This window comes from Penicillium odoratum, assembly GCF_028828045.1.
Source record: "Penicillium odoratum strain IBT 22623 chromosome Unknown utg000004l_segment0_segment0, whole genome shotgun sequence".
Taxonomy (NCBI): Eukaryota; Fungi; Ascomycota; class Eurotiomycetes; order Eurotiales; family Aspergillaceae; genus Penicillium; species Penicillium odoratum.
In genome coordinates, this window is record NW_026643146.1 from 1,581,635 (window position 1) to 1,595,057 (window position 13,423).

Consider the following 13,423-nt stretch of genomic DNA (forward strand, 5'->3'; position numbering starts at 1 on the left):
CCACGACGAGGGAGGATTGGAAACTCTACTCGTTCCAGTATGTATATAACGAATAAATTAAATTGAGTTCTAATCCAACTCTGTACCGTCCAGACACGGGGTTATCTCCTATGGTGCGGCTTCTCTGATATGCACTAGCATAACAGAAGTAAGTTCACTTAGCTTGTCAATCGATAAAAAGCATCTAGCCCATAAGTCCATTTTCGTCCCTATCTTCCAAGACTATGTCTGACCAAGCTATGACTCTCGGCGATCACCGACAAGCTCTCGCTCCTCAATTCTCGGTCAACGGAGCCTTGATCCCGGAGATCAAGTAGTCACATTGTCTCTTCATCGGGAATTCTCTGCTTTGCAGGGATCGCCTTTGGGGACATCATAACGCCGGTGGTGAGGTAAACCCCAACAACGAAATACTCCATCAACAACCCCATGACCAAAAACGGGGCAATTGGTCCGAGAAGAGCGTTCCATTTGAGATCCGACGTGTGCAAAACAGAGAGGAATAGGTAGGTAATGCGAACGACAATGAATGGCGTGCCAAGTGTCATAGCTTTAAGGAGCTAATGAAATTGTCAGTGAAACTGTCAGCAAAGCTAAGGAGGGATAACGAACCATCCGACTTGTCCCTGAAAACAGCGAGGACTGTGTCCAGAAATATGCCTGGATGGCCAATAAGATGGCTGCAAAAATGACAACGATACTGTAGCCAGATTTGACCAGTTTGAATCCGATAAGGACATCGCTGGTGGTGTCGCTTCCTTCTAAAGCTCCACCGGCGACTGTCAAAGAAAGACCGACTATAAACAGTATGCGAGAGAAACGCAAGCCTTGGCGGATTCGCGGGTCCATGTTTTGTTCGATGGTTGTGCTGGGATACATACGTTAGAGGAATTCAAATACTCATACGAGAACCAAACAATTTGAACATACATGATTCGAATGAAGCCCATTGTGGCTGCAATTAGGGGGAATACACCGGCATTGAGAAGTATGGTCGCTGCAATCATAAATCCGGTGCTTGGTTTTTGTTCTGAAATGATAACGAGGACGCCCGCGGCAATGCGAACTATATATATGTTAGAGTTATTTGAGCGTCGTCGTTGTCCGTGGGGGAGTTACTGCTTGAAAAAAAAATGAGAGTGTTCCAGGCCATGCGGGGTCTCCTGTGTCGATAGCATGCGAGATAAGTTGATAAGATGATCACAGGTATATAGAACACTATTAGAGCAATGCTCATCTTTGAGTGATCGGCAAGCATATTGGGTAGTATATGGTTGAATAGGTACATATGTGGTATGAGTAAATTGAGACATGAAAATTTGGCAATCGGGGGCTCTTATAGACATTTCTCAAGCCCAAATCTGCCTGACCACAAGGCTGTGCTTTTGAGTGTGGGTTTTCATCATCCGAAGTATACAGGAGGTTTCGCAAGAACAACCCCATTTTGGGTTTAGCGTGGGATCCACATGATCTAGTCATAGATACTAGTACTCCGTAGCATACTACAAACTAAGTTAGTGGCTCTCGACTCTTAGCAACAAACCTGAATCCACTGAAAGGACATGTGGAACGCTAGGGTGTACAATACCTCCATTTTCCATTCCTTCTCCATCTCACTCCATGCCCACAATGATATCCACTTTTTTTCGACAGAAGAATCTGACGAATGTAGCCATTTTGATAACTATTTGAAATGAAAACAAGGCTTTGATGACCGTGGTCATGTACAAAGTACTCGGTAGAGATAATTCTCAAAGGTGACATAAACCCTGTACTAATCCTAATTAGGCAAGGCTCACTGTGGCGGGGAGCCGCAGAATAAAAAAATGCTGATGTTGACACTGGAGCTAGTACACTATGGTCGGCGTGGCTGGGAAGTCGAAAGGCTGCAATACCTGTCGAAAGCGGAAAATAGCAGTGAGTCAATAGAGTTTGCCTTCGTACAAGCGCTAATTTCATCTAGTGTGATCAGCAAAAGCCAGCTTGTCAGCGGTGTACACGATCAAACCGAGTGTGTGGTGGATATGAAAAGGCGAGGGTCTTTGTCCTAGTCCAACCCGCCGCAGATAAGACACACACCTTTCTCAGACCATCTGAGCAAGACAAATCTCCAGAACAATCACCAACTTCTTCTCCAGTCACGGAGATTCAACGAGTGTCATTCCTAGAGACAAGCCCCGCCTATCGATTAATCCAGAGTCGAATCGAATCCCACAGTTTGGTTCACGCTTTTCTCTCAAATTGCTTTCCTCCAGAATGGGTATCCTGGATCACCTTACTCGGTCAGCTTCCAACCAAGGCTGAAACCCTCGAGATATCCACTGTGGCAGTTGCGGCGTCGGCGGTTGGAACCATGTTCCACATGCCGGATCTGGTCCAACAAGGTCACAGGTACTATATTCAGGGCCTTCGTCAGCTGCAAAGGTCCTTGAATGACCCGCTTCTCATGCGCGAAGACGGAACTCTCGCAGCTTGCATGGCCCTGAGCCTTTACGAAGCCCTTGAATGTCCCACCGCGGGATCTGAAGGCTATTTCAGTCATTGTCAGGGTATTATGGCGTTGATGCAAGCCCGTGGTGTAAATGCGCATACCTCTGGTGCGGGTCATCAGTTGTTTCTAGGACTTCGGGTTCCAGGGGTACGTCTCGTGCTCCGGGATGATAGACCCTTGCTTACCATTCTAGATTCTATATGCCTTGCAACAAAGTACCTCCACTTCCTTGTCCGAATCTATTTGGATGGAGGAGCCTTGGGCAGGATACCCCAAGTCATCATTTGATCGTGTAACGGATTGCTTTGCCCATGCGCCGGGGATCCTGGAGCGAGTGAAAACAATTCCCTCCTTTCATCTCAATCAACAACTTGCCTTGGTTTATGAGCTAGTTCAGGAATGCTGGCAGGTTGACAAAAGCTTGGACGCTATATATGACGAGATACAGAACGCGCCTGGCCCGCTATACTGGCCGATCCCTTCGCAAAACATCTTTGATTTCGATGCTGATTTTGTTCGGAATGTTTTATGGTTTTCCAACATATCAATTGCCAGAACACTTATACTCTTATGGGCCATGCGGACTATGTTGTGGTCGGGTCTATGCAATCTATACAAGCATGCTGGGTTCCTTGCAACCATCGAGGGCTGTACACCTGTCACTGGCGAAACTGGTCTACCCTCTCTTGGTCATCGCGAAGACTATATTTCCATGGCCTACCATGTCTGCCAGTCTGTGGAATACTTTTTGCAAAATGACATGTTGCTGGCTGGGCCGATATCGGTCAGTCCGGCACTTGGTATTGTGCTTGACGGTCTCCAGCACCGATATCATCCTCAGGAGGTTGCGTGGCTTCAGTCAGCTCTTAAAGTAGTCCGAGGGAAAGGTCTTCGTGCACTGGAGTATGTTACCTAGTTTCACCCAGCTCAACGAGTATACTTGGATGGTACATTCAGTACAGAGCAGTCTAGAATAACGACTTTTATTGATATCTAGGATCATTCCAAGGCGAGCTTTTGTAACGAGTCATCATTGCGCACCTCCTGCAGTGTAGGCACATTTCCTGGATGGAATTGAGATAAAAGTCCATCCATATCATGTTCGGTCATCTCCACCAAGTCATCCAGGCTCCATGACTCACAAACCGACGACATCCATTTCATTCTTTTTGGTCCCTGCTCTTGATTGGGTGCAACCTCCCGGAGCTTCTTGCGTAGCTTTCCCACGTTGACAATTGCAGCTCCCATGTTAGACGGCAAGGTAGCTGCGATCTTCTTGCGCACCAGACTAGCCAGTTTCGGGCCATTGCCATTGGTGCTGACCATAATCTGAAGAGGTCCATCCCGATGCATGCTTCCAAAGTAAAAGTCGCACTCAGGTGGAACGTCTGCGATATTGGCTGGGATCCGCTTCTCCTTGCACAATTTCCAAACTTGGGTTGAGGCTTCGGGATCATCAATGGCACATAGCACCATGTCCACATCATCTAAGTCGGAGGGTTCGAAATTCCGATCGATATGGGTAACTTGTTTTTCGGCGACTCGATAGGCGACTTCTTCGTTGAGTCCAGTAGCTGGACAGACGACTGTGACGCGAGCGTCTGCGTCGAGGACGTTGAGGATACGCCCCGCGGCGACCTGTGAGTGAATATGTGAGCGGAACATAGCTTGAATAAAGTTCATTACAAGGATTTGAACTCACCTCACCACCTCCTACGACTAATACATGTTTCCCTTTGATCTGCCAAGCTAGAATCAAAGAGCCACCACCTTGAACTTCGGGAAACTTGGACATGACTGTTGGCGGGTGAGTGATAACCCATGATCTTTCAACGATAAGACGTGGGGCATACGGTTAGCGTTAAAGACCAACAACGCAAACGCTAGTTTTTTTTCTTTCTTTCTTCCACCTTTCCATTTCTTCTTCTCCTTTCTTTCCTCATCAATCCCATCCGCCATGCGGGGTGTGCAAATTTTCTCGGGCAATTCCCATCCCGGCCTCGCAGATACTATTTGTGAACGGCTGGGTACTTCGCCCGCCAAGGCAGACCTTGGCAAATTCGCCAATGGCGAGACAAGCGTGAACATCAACACCTCGGTACGAAACCAGGATGTCTACATCATCCAGAGTGGCAGCAGTAAGATCAATGACAGTGTAATGGAGCTGTTGATTATGATCTCTGCATGCAAGGGTGGTTCGGCCAAGTCGATTACTGGTATGTCGCCGTGAAAAGAAAACTTCTACCACAAGGATTATGCACTGACGATCTTCAAGCGGTCATGCCGTATGCTACCCGTCTTGTTTGACCCAATCACAGTCGATGCTGACGCGTAGACGAGGTACTTTCCCTACTCGCGCCAATCCAAGAAGAAGAGCCACCGCGGTGCTATCACGGCCCGCATGCTCGCGAACCTACTCTCCATCGCCGGCGTGGACCATGTCATCACCATGGACTTACATGTATGTGCCCAGCCCCCGTCCTATCTAACTGTTGGGGGATGGTCGATATTGATCGACATCGATAGGCATCTCAGATGCAAGGCTTCTTCGGCAAACCCGTCGATAACCTCTTCGCCGAACCGTTTATTGCCCGCTGGATCCGGATGAACGTGGCTGGCTGGAAGGACGGCGTGGTAGTCAGTAAGAATGCCGGTGGTACCAAACGGGTCACCTCGCTGGCCGACGCGTTGAAGTTGAACTTTGGTATCGTGACTACCGATCGTCGGCGACCGAAGGTTCCGATGACAATGTCCGACAGCACTGTTTTCTTCGATGCGATGGACGAGGATAGCCGACCCAAGGATCAGCTGTTTGCAGCTCACATGCAGCGTGTCAATGCCACGCCCCCTATTCGGGAGGAACCTGAAACTCCTAGCACACCGGAGTCTTTGTTGCGTCCCGAGACTCCCCCGGCTGCCCGTCGTCCGTCGGAGTTGGAGGCTGCTTGCGAGTACACTGATGTGCGGGTGCGGGATGTGGTGACTGGCCGTCTGGTGCAGGGTCAGTTGGTAGATGATGATTACCATGCTGACTCAGCCTCCCAGTCTGGCGGCACTACCCCCGGCGCTGGCAGTGGCGCTGGCGATGACGTTGAACACACGGAAGTCCCAGATGCCATGATGAACTCGATGATCTCTAATGTCTCCTCGTTGGCCCCTGATCATGCTCTGGGCGGCTCATTCGATGCAGTTGAATCTGATGATGACGAGGCCAGCGTGGCTGGCTTTGAGCACGAGAAGACCATCACCCTGGTCGGTGAGGTGCGTGACCGAGCCGTGTTTATTGTGGATGACATGATTGACAAGAGTGGATCATGGATCGCCGCCGCCGAGACGGTTGTGAAACGCGGTGGAGCCCGAAAGGTGTACTGCATCGCCACTCACGGCCTGTTTGGAGCTGAGTCCCTTGACCAGCTGGAAGAATGTTCGTCCATTGATCACATTGTGGTGACAAATACTTTCCCGATCCCGCCGTCCATGCTCCAGCGGTCCAAGAAGCTAATCGTGATCGACATTTCGACGCTTCTGGCTGAGAGCATCCGGCGGCATCACTACGGTGAAAGGTAGGTTCTACTGCATTCTGACTGGTTGAATGAATCTAATCCTGGACTATAGCGTCTCGGCGCTTTTCCATCTTAACGATTGAATGACCGGAAAAGAAAATCAAATTTAACCCAGGGCGTTTTACTGATTCGCAGGCGAACTCTGCTCCATGATTTCATGGCATGATACCTATTTTCACAATGAAAAAAAACTTTGACAAATCCGCTCGTCGGTGAAGACGTAGATTGTTTGTTTGTTTTTTTCCTCTTTTTTTCTTTACTTTTTCAGTTACATCACCCAGCGATGCAGTCCACACTGGGTACTGCAGGGGTATCTCGTGATCCACGAGGTGTCCTTAACGGAGCGTTGGCAGAGCAAAGATCGGGATGTGGATTTGTGTTCTATTTTCCTCTTCCTTTGGGAATAGGAAATGAAAACATGACGATCATCACGAGGAGGTACGAAGGAGCCGATTTCGGATTCTTTCCCTTGGGAATCAATCATGCCTTTGGCAGTGGAAGCGGAACCGGAGAACATCTCGAACATATCTAGGGATTCCACATGTAGCAATCAGTCAATATTTGAATAATTGAAGATCATATGAATTTTGACATAAGCCTCAACGGCCATGCGGACATCCGTGTTTCCCCCTGGGCGCGGAAAAGCCGTGCAGAATTAAGCAGGTCTAGACTGGATTACAATCGTCATGGATGCATAAGTTGACAGGTAGACTTCAATTTCCCGACCCAGATCGGCCCAGACCGGTTTCAAATTGTTACTCCCTGACAGGTACTTATGCCGGGGATCTGTATACATCCGAATCGGATCAGTGAAAAGGCCCGAACAACCCCGTGCATTTGTATATCGGTGCATTTGGGGGCTGTGTGGGAACAATTCAATTTTTGTTCAAGCGAGCCCCTACGGATACCGGGGACATAGTTCCGGGCCGACGAGACGACTCATCAATCCCAGTGAATTGGTTCAAGCTAAGCCTATGAGGAATGAAAAAAGTCCCTGCCATGTGGAGAAGAGCCGTGTAGGTCCAAGCGTCAGATCCATCAGGCTATTTTAGTGGGAAAATGGAATTGATGTATCAATTTTCAATTTTCATTTCTCATTTCTCCATCTTAATTTACATGGTTTCATCAAGAAGATCAAATGCATTAACCCGTGATTATTTACTCTAGAATAGAGAATTGACCGGGTAGACGGGATAGACATAGAGTTAGAGATGGAGATAGAGATGGAGACTAGTTGACCTAGTTCGGCCTGACGCAGCGAGGGGTAACTCAGTATTTTAGCACTAAAAACTAACTAAAATACTAACATACTCGTCAAGTACAAGGGGGGGAAGACCCACAGGTTCTTTTGCCAACACGAGTCGAATTAGCATCACCCCAAAATCCCTTTCGGATCGCTCCCTACCAATTACAATCGCTCGATGTAGCCAGATCGTGATTCCGGCTGGAAACTTGGATCTGCCGATGCAAGATGAGATATATGTAGATCTGGTTCCCCTAGCCTCAGCCTTTTAGCCTCTTAGTTCTAGCTTTTAACAGGGATGTATAATCCCTTTTTCCTTTTCCTTTTCCCTTTTCTTTTTCTTTTTCATTTTCATTAATGATCGGGAATAAATCATTTTTTTTAATCCAATCCAAACCTCGGATACCTGCGTCATTGGCATTCTGCAGAATTTCACGGCTTTAGACCTGGACTGGTTGACTGCCGGGATCATTGGTTTGCCAAAGTACAGTTGATAGAGACGATTCAATATTGACTATATAATGCCCACACGTCCATCGACAAGACTTCAATTTCCATACTTCACTCTCTCCAACTTCTCATACTCTCTCCAAGTCGAAAGTCTCGAACCTTGACCATCCTCAGGATTTATTGTCCGGGATCGACCGCTTCCACTCCCTCGGGTCTCATTGATCGTTTAGTGCAGTAGGGAAACACTCTCTCGGGTCCATGAAATACGCTTACTAACCTCCCCCAGTCAACATCTCCAAAATGGCCAACCAATGCTCCGGTCATGTCTTCGCTATCGTCCAAGCGACAAATGGCAATATCCTGACATGGCGATGCTCGGATTGCAATTCCGGCCCATTTGTTGCGATCTGGCGCTGTAAGATCTGTGGCCACTGTCGGTGCAATGCTTGCCACACTTCCAAGGGCTGAGTTTATGCTTCCTATTCACCACCCACTCATGGTACGTTCAATCCTTGTCTATGTTCTTTGTTCTTTGTCATGTACACCGGTTTCTGGTCTTGGTCCTTGATTCGAACTTAATTCGCCTGCTAACCTTTTCCGCAAGTAGCTCTCTGCATGAAAGTTTCAGTCTCTTGCATACCTTGACCGGGGTATCCCTATTTTTTATTCCTGGCTTGCTGGCTTCTTCCTGTTCTCAATCGTCCAAGTTCCCACTGCGTTTGGCGACGTGCATTTGATCAGGTTGGGTTTCCCAAAAGTTTCAAAAAGTGGATGCATTCGAGGAGTTCTTTCCGGTTTTTCTTCAAAATGTTTTAATAGATGCTCTAGGGTTTATGTTCTATATTCGGTGTCACAATAAATTTACTCTTGATATAACTCTATTTGCTGCCTTTTCTTCCTTTTCTTCCTTTTCTTTTCTGTTCTTTTCCTTTCCAGCTTGCTGTAATATCTTTATTTTCTCACTATTCACTTACAAAACTATTTACTTACAACTACAAAATTATTTACTTACAATTACAAAACTATTTACAAATACAAAACTATTTACTTACAGTAGAAAAGAAGGTAGGAGATATACAGGAGACCAATTAGGTAGATTGTGTATAAAATTCTGCTCTAAGACGCGCGTTCCTTGCTAGATAGGTATAGATAATTCCATTCAAACATATGCAGCCAGCCAGGTCACATCCGATTACCTACAGCACTGCACTGCCAGTAAGGACCAATGCAGGGCTTATCCCTTGTCCAGGTATCCGGAATGAATCTCAACTCCCGGCATGAACCAGAACCACCCGATCCACTCGGTCCAGCTTGCCAGTATTTTCCACTTTGTCATCTCATCTCATTGGACCCGGATCGTCGGGTCCAGCTGACGCCTATGACGCCAAGCGGGGCTGACCAATACCCAAGATAGGAAAAGGAGTCCGCACAATGCAATCTCGTGGCGCGACTTCAAACGAATTGACAGGTCGAATGCAATTTGAAATTTGAAATTGATTTCGCTTACACTGTTCGCTTCGATCGGTGGCTGAGATCGGTGGCGTGGTGTGCGGTTTCGAGTCAGGACGGCTCAGGGAACAAATCGCATTTAAGGATTTCCAGGGGCTTGGGTCCGTCTAACTTTATCACTCCACAAAAGCATCACGCAAGGACCAGTTGGTGGCTCGGAGGTGGGTCCGAAGAAAGTACGAACTAGTATAGATCGGGAGAGGGGATCACGGAATAGATAAAATGTACAAAGTACAGGACAATAGTACGAAAATAAAATACAAAGCTTACTGACAAATACTTACGTATTGAATGATTGAAATCCATTTCTACGGAGTACTCCGTACATGAATGTATGTACAAGCATATGTAGGATATACAAAGTAAAAAAAAAAACCTGGAACTTAGAACTGGGTCACCGCTACGTGTAGATACTCTGAAAGCTGTTAGCCATGTACCCACATACCCAGCTGATCCGAAAAAAAAACTCAAATAACAAATACTTGCACTCACCTCTGTAATCTGATTGACTGCCAATCCAGGTTCCGCCATCTCGGCATCACACAAAAACTCCAATGGAAGCCACACCAGGTGTCCCTTGATTCGATCGAGCTTCTCACGCACCTCGGCGATGGGCATATATGGATCAAATAGGTGCCCCTGCTTTACTCCACGCGGGTAAAATTTATCATAATCCTCAAATGTCTTGATGTGGTCATCTGGATCCGCCCGGAACAGCATCCGGTACGTATCCGTGTTGACGCTAGCCTGGTCGGTCCACGTCTTCCAGACCGCATCACCGAGTGGGTCGGTGACGAAGTCGTTCTCGGGACCTTCAAGGATGGAGTTAAGACAGACGTTAGGGGGTTGGGCATTCGGTTCCTCCGCTGCGTTGTAGTCTTGTGCTGGGAGAAGACCGAGGTGTTCGCGCCAGAGTTGGCGGCGGAGTGTGGCAGCGTGACGACCAGCTCGGTAGGGTTGGCCGTTCATTTCACTGTCGATGAAGTCTTGGTCTTCCATCACGATGGCGAGTTCACTGTCGTGGGAGCCGAGTTGGGACTAGACTGGTCAGAGTATACCTGGAAGGAAAGGGACCGGACTTACTCGGTCATTGATATTGGCGCTACCGCAGATCACGATGCGGTCGTCGACGATGCACACCTTACCGTGCACGTAGAGCTCCTCCTGCACGATGTTGGCCTTTTCGGCTTCTGGGTCACCTTCCCACACCTCATCGGACATCTTGCCACCATTCAGCATGGTAACGTGGGCCACCGAGTCTCGGCTAGCATCCCCCTGCTTTTCCTTGTTCTGCTCAACCTGCTGCTCAAACCTTTCAAGCTTCTTCATAGTCTCTTGCCTCTGAGCCTCATCGGCATCATAGCTCTTCTCGTTGTGATCGCCCTCTTTACCAACGGAGGGGTGCACACTCTCACCCATGATAGACTCGGCGATACCACGCTGGATATCCTGGTACGTCACCCCGGCCTTGCTCTCAAGCTCCTCCAGTGCTGGGGTCTTGTTGATTCGATCATAAGCACGTAGAGCAAAGACAAAGATGTGCTCTGTAACAGTTAATATCTATCTATATCATGAGCTGGGGAGACCTACCTTTCGGGTCCACGCCCGCCTTAGCAATTTGTCCCATGATCGAGTCCTCGCCTCGGCAGATCGACTTGTACTGGTAATCCATGATGGCTCTGGTACCGGTCGCAGCAGAGTCACGAAGGTCGCCCGCAAATCCGGGGATAGCAGGAATCACCACAATGACGCGGAATTTGCGGCCCTCCTTGCCAGCCCGCACAGCCGCGTCAACAATGGCAGCGCCAATTTTGTTGTAAATCGGGTGCTGGTTGTCCCCGGTCGCCGTGACTGCAATCGTCAGCTTGATGAACAGAACCCTGGAACATGGATTGGACATACTGAAGAACTGGTTTTCAATGTAGACAAAGTGCTCCGCATTGCGAATGATCTCGCAATACGCATTCTGGATACTATGTTCGTTCAAAATACCACTGCTCCAATCATCACTACTGCGCACAATCTGCGCTCTCACAGTTCCCTGATCACCGCGAGGCTTGGTCGAAAGCGGCGTCAAAGGGTGATGAATATACTCGCCAACGGGATACTTAGGCCGCTGGACAGCAATGATATCCTCCTGCTCACCCTCCCGTCCCTCCATCAACAACCAATCCACAGTATCAACGCGCTTGTACTTGTCACGCTTGATGAAGTTCCAGCGCAGCACAAAGTGTTCCGCAATATCATAGACACAATCGCCAATCAAGCCCATCGCGACATCATGCCACGGCATGCGACCGTACTCGGTTTTGTTCAGCTCATTATTTTGCCAGTCCTGCACGCTCTGGAAGTCCATGATGCGATTATTGTTGAATTCCTGACCAGGGAAAATGTCATCCTTCAGACCGGCTGGGTGGACATCGGCAAGTGGGTGCTGGTGCGCATCCCAACGACCGAAGCAAAGATCAATACCTCCAATAAATGCCATCGCGTAGTCGATGACGATGAATTTCTCATGGTGCGCCTGTACACATTAGGATAGATAGCTTAGCAGTAGGCGATAAGTTACGCACCCAGTAGAGTGTCATATCAGCGCCATTTTCAAAAACATTGTGGTCGGGATGACGTAGGACTCGAATGTTGCCATGTCCTGGTGTCCCCTCCGGGCAAAGATTTTGCAATGCATGTTTGGTGTGAGCCGAATTACAAGTTAAAGCTTGGTTGACCTGGAATCGTTAGTCAAAAACCCTCTCTTATTCCCTCTTTGAAAGGCATCCTACCTCTTTGTACACGATCACGTAGATCTTCACACCCGCCTCCGCACGTCTCTTCAGAATTTCGTCTAACCGCCATTCCTTATGCTGCACAGGGGGTCTCCGGAGGAACAATTCCGGCGACAGCCACCAATCGGCAATGTAGATGGTCTCGGTTGCTTTATCCAGGGCCTCAGAGACGGCCCACAGATAATCCAGCGCATCAACGTACCATTTCACGCGGTTATTCTCGTGAACGGGCGCAAATGAGTGGAACCGATGGGATTCGGCAATTTCCGACCGTTTCTTATCCGTGGCTTGTTCGTGCGCCTCATCATGGCGGTGATTGGGGTTGACGATGTTGTAGAACTTGCCAACTTTGTGTTTTAAATGTGTCGCGGAGGCTTTCACGTCGTTGAGATTGTGTTCTAGAAAGAAATCAGTGCGGGGTCAATCAAGTTGAGGTCTGTGATTTATCACCCTTGAATTTCTCTTCGAGGTTCTCTATTCCTTGCTCGAACTTCTCCTTAAAGCGATGCATTCTGACGCGTGGGGGATTCGGAAGTCGCGGACTCGCGGTGTGGGGAAAAGAGGGGAGGAAAGGTGCAAATCTTTTGAGGAAAATTCGAACCTCCGCTAGTGTGACATCACTCCAGTTCAGCCTTATGTTATGGCTTATCTCGTAAAAATAAACTTGGCGTTGATCTTCACCTGATCAATGATGAGAAGGCGCACTTAACCATGGTAAGCCATCTGTTCCTGACCCGTTCTAGAATTGGGCTCCACATGGATGGCGGCCCAGCTTGGTGGGGTTGAACATCACTTCTATATACATTGGTGTTCCTGATTCCATCCATTAATAGTAAATATACAGTATGCCATCTTGTCGATCTGTGGGGTTCAAAGGCTACATGATCAACACTGTGGAGAATGCACATGTGATCCACGGGTTAACTGCACAGCGATTCGTAACTACGTATTTAATGTTGACTACATGTAGTTAGTTTCAGGTAGTCTGATTCCCCATTTCCTGCTCCTCTTGGGGCTACCCGTGTAATCGGTTGCTCATTTGGCTGTGTCGTTTCCTAGCCTGAAAATGCAGATGCAGATTTCTCGACTTATACGAGAGTACACAGGACCAGATTGACACGTAAGAGAGCAAAATGGTATTTATATGTTCTGACTTTGGTAGCATCCTAATTGATCGGAGTGAACCTTGCCAGAGGCTCCAAATGGTAGCAATATTTAGTGCACTGTAGTTCCAACATTTGAAGGCCAGAATTGTGATTTTAGGAGAATATTTCATGTATGTTAGCAAATATCCATTGGATAGACTTGCCTGACCTGATATGTGTTTTCCGATTCTTACCTGTGCATATGTATCAGTCGAGCCTTATACGTAGGTAACTTCATG

The 13,423-nt window shown here is 48.0% G+C and overlaps 5 protein-coding genes across 5 annotated transcripts; 2 read left to right on the top strand and 3 right to left on the bottom strand.

The window, feature by feature from the left end:
- Window positions 1-317: 317 nt before the first annotated feature.
- Window positions 318-1,258, bottom strand: N7520_004860 (uncharacterized protein; the record flags this gene model as incomplete). The annotated part of the gene is made up of 4 exons (XM_057138794.1): window positions 318-560; window positions 613-868; window positions 931-1,066; window positions 1,120-1,258. The coding sequence occupies 4 exons, from the start codon at window positions 1,256-1,258 to the stop codon at window positions 318-320; spliced, it is 774 nt and encodes a 257-aa protein (XP_056997001.1).
- A 532-nt stretch (window positions 1,259-1,790) lies between these two features.
- N7520_004861 (uncharacterized protein) lies at window positions 1,791-3,407 on the top strand (the record flags this gene model as incomplete). The annotated part of the gene is made up of 3 exons (XM_057138795.1): window positions 1,791-1,917; window positions 2,139-2,647; window positions 2,685-3,407. Coding segments are annotated over 3 exons (1,359 nt in total), but the record flags the coding sequence as incomplete, so codon positions are not given.
- Window positions 3,408-3,490: 83 nt separating this feature from the next.
- N7520_004862 (bifunctional precorrin-2 dehydrogenase/sirohydrochlorin ferrochelatase MET8) lies at window positions 3,491-4,286 on the bottom strand (the record flags this gene model as incomplete). The annotated part of the gene is made up of 2 exons (XM_057138796.1): window positions 3,491-4,129; window positions 4,194-4,286. 2 exons carry the CDS (start codon window positions 4,284-4,286, stop codon window positions 3,491-3,493), a joined length of 732 nt encoding a protein of 243 aa, XP_056997003.1.
- A 162-nt stretch (window positions 4,287-4,448) lies between these two features.
- On the top strand, window positions 4,449-6,137 carry N7520_004863 (ribose phosphate diphosphokinase subunit PRS1; the record flags this gene model as incomplete). Its single annotated transcript, XM_057138797.1, has 5 exons — window positions 4,449-4,707; window positions 4,767-4,776; window positions 4,832-4,952; window positions 5,018-6,054; window positions 6,107-6,137. The coding sequence occupies 5 exons, from the start codon at window positions 4,449-4,451 to the stop codon at window positions 6,135-6,137; spliced, it is 1,458 nt and encodes a 485-aa protein (XP_056997004.1).
- A 3,519-nt stretch (window positions 6,138-9,656) lies between these two features.
- On the bottom strand, window positions 9,657-12,550 carry pldA (uncharacterized protein; the record flags this gene model as incomplete). Its single annotated transcript, XM_057138798.1, has 8 exons — window positions 9,657-9,671; window positions 9,749-10,294; window positions 10,340-10,800; window positions 10,847-11,107; window positions 11,159-11,780; window positions 11,830-11,982; window positions 12,037-12,437; window positions 12,490-12,550. The coding sequence occupies 8 exons, from the start codon at window positions 12,548-12,550 to the stop codon at window positions 9,657-9,659; spliced, it is 2,520 nt and encodes an 839-aa protein (XP_056997005.1).
- Between the last annotated feature and the right edge of the window lie 873 nt (window positions 12,551-13,423).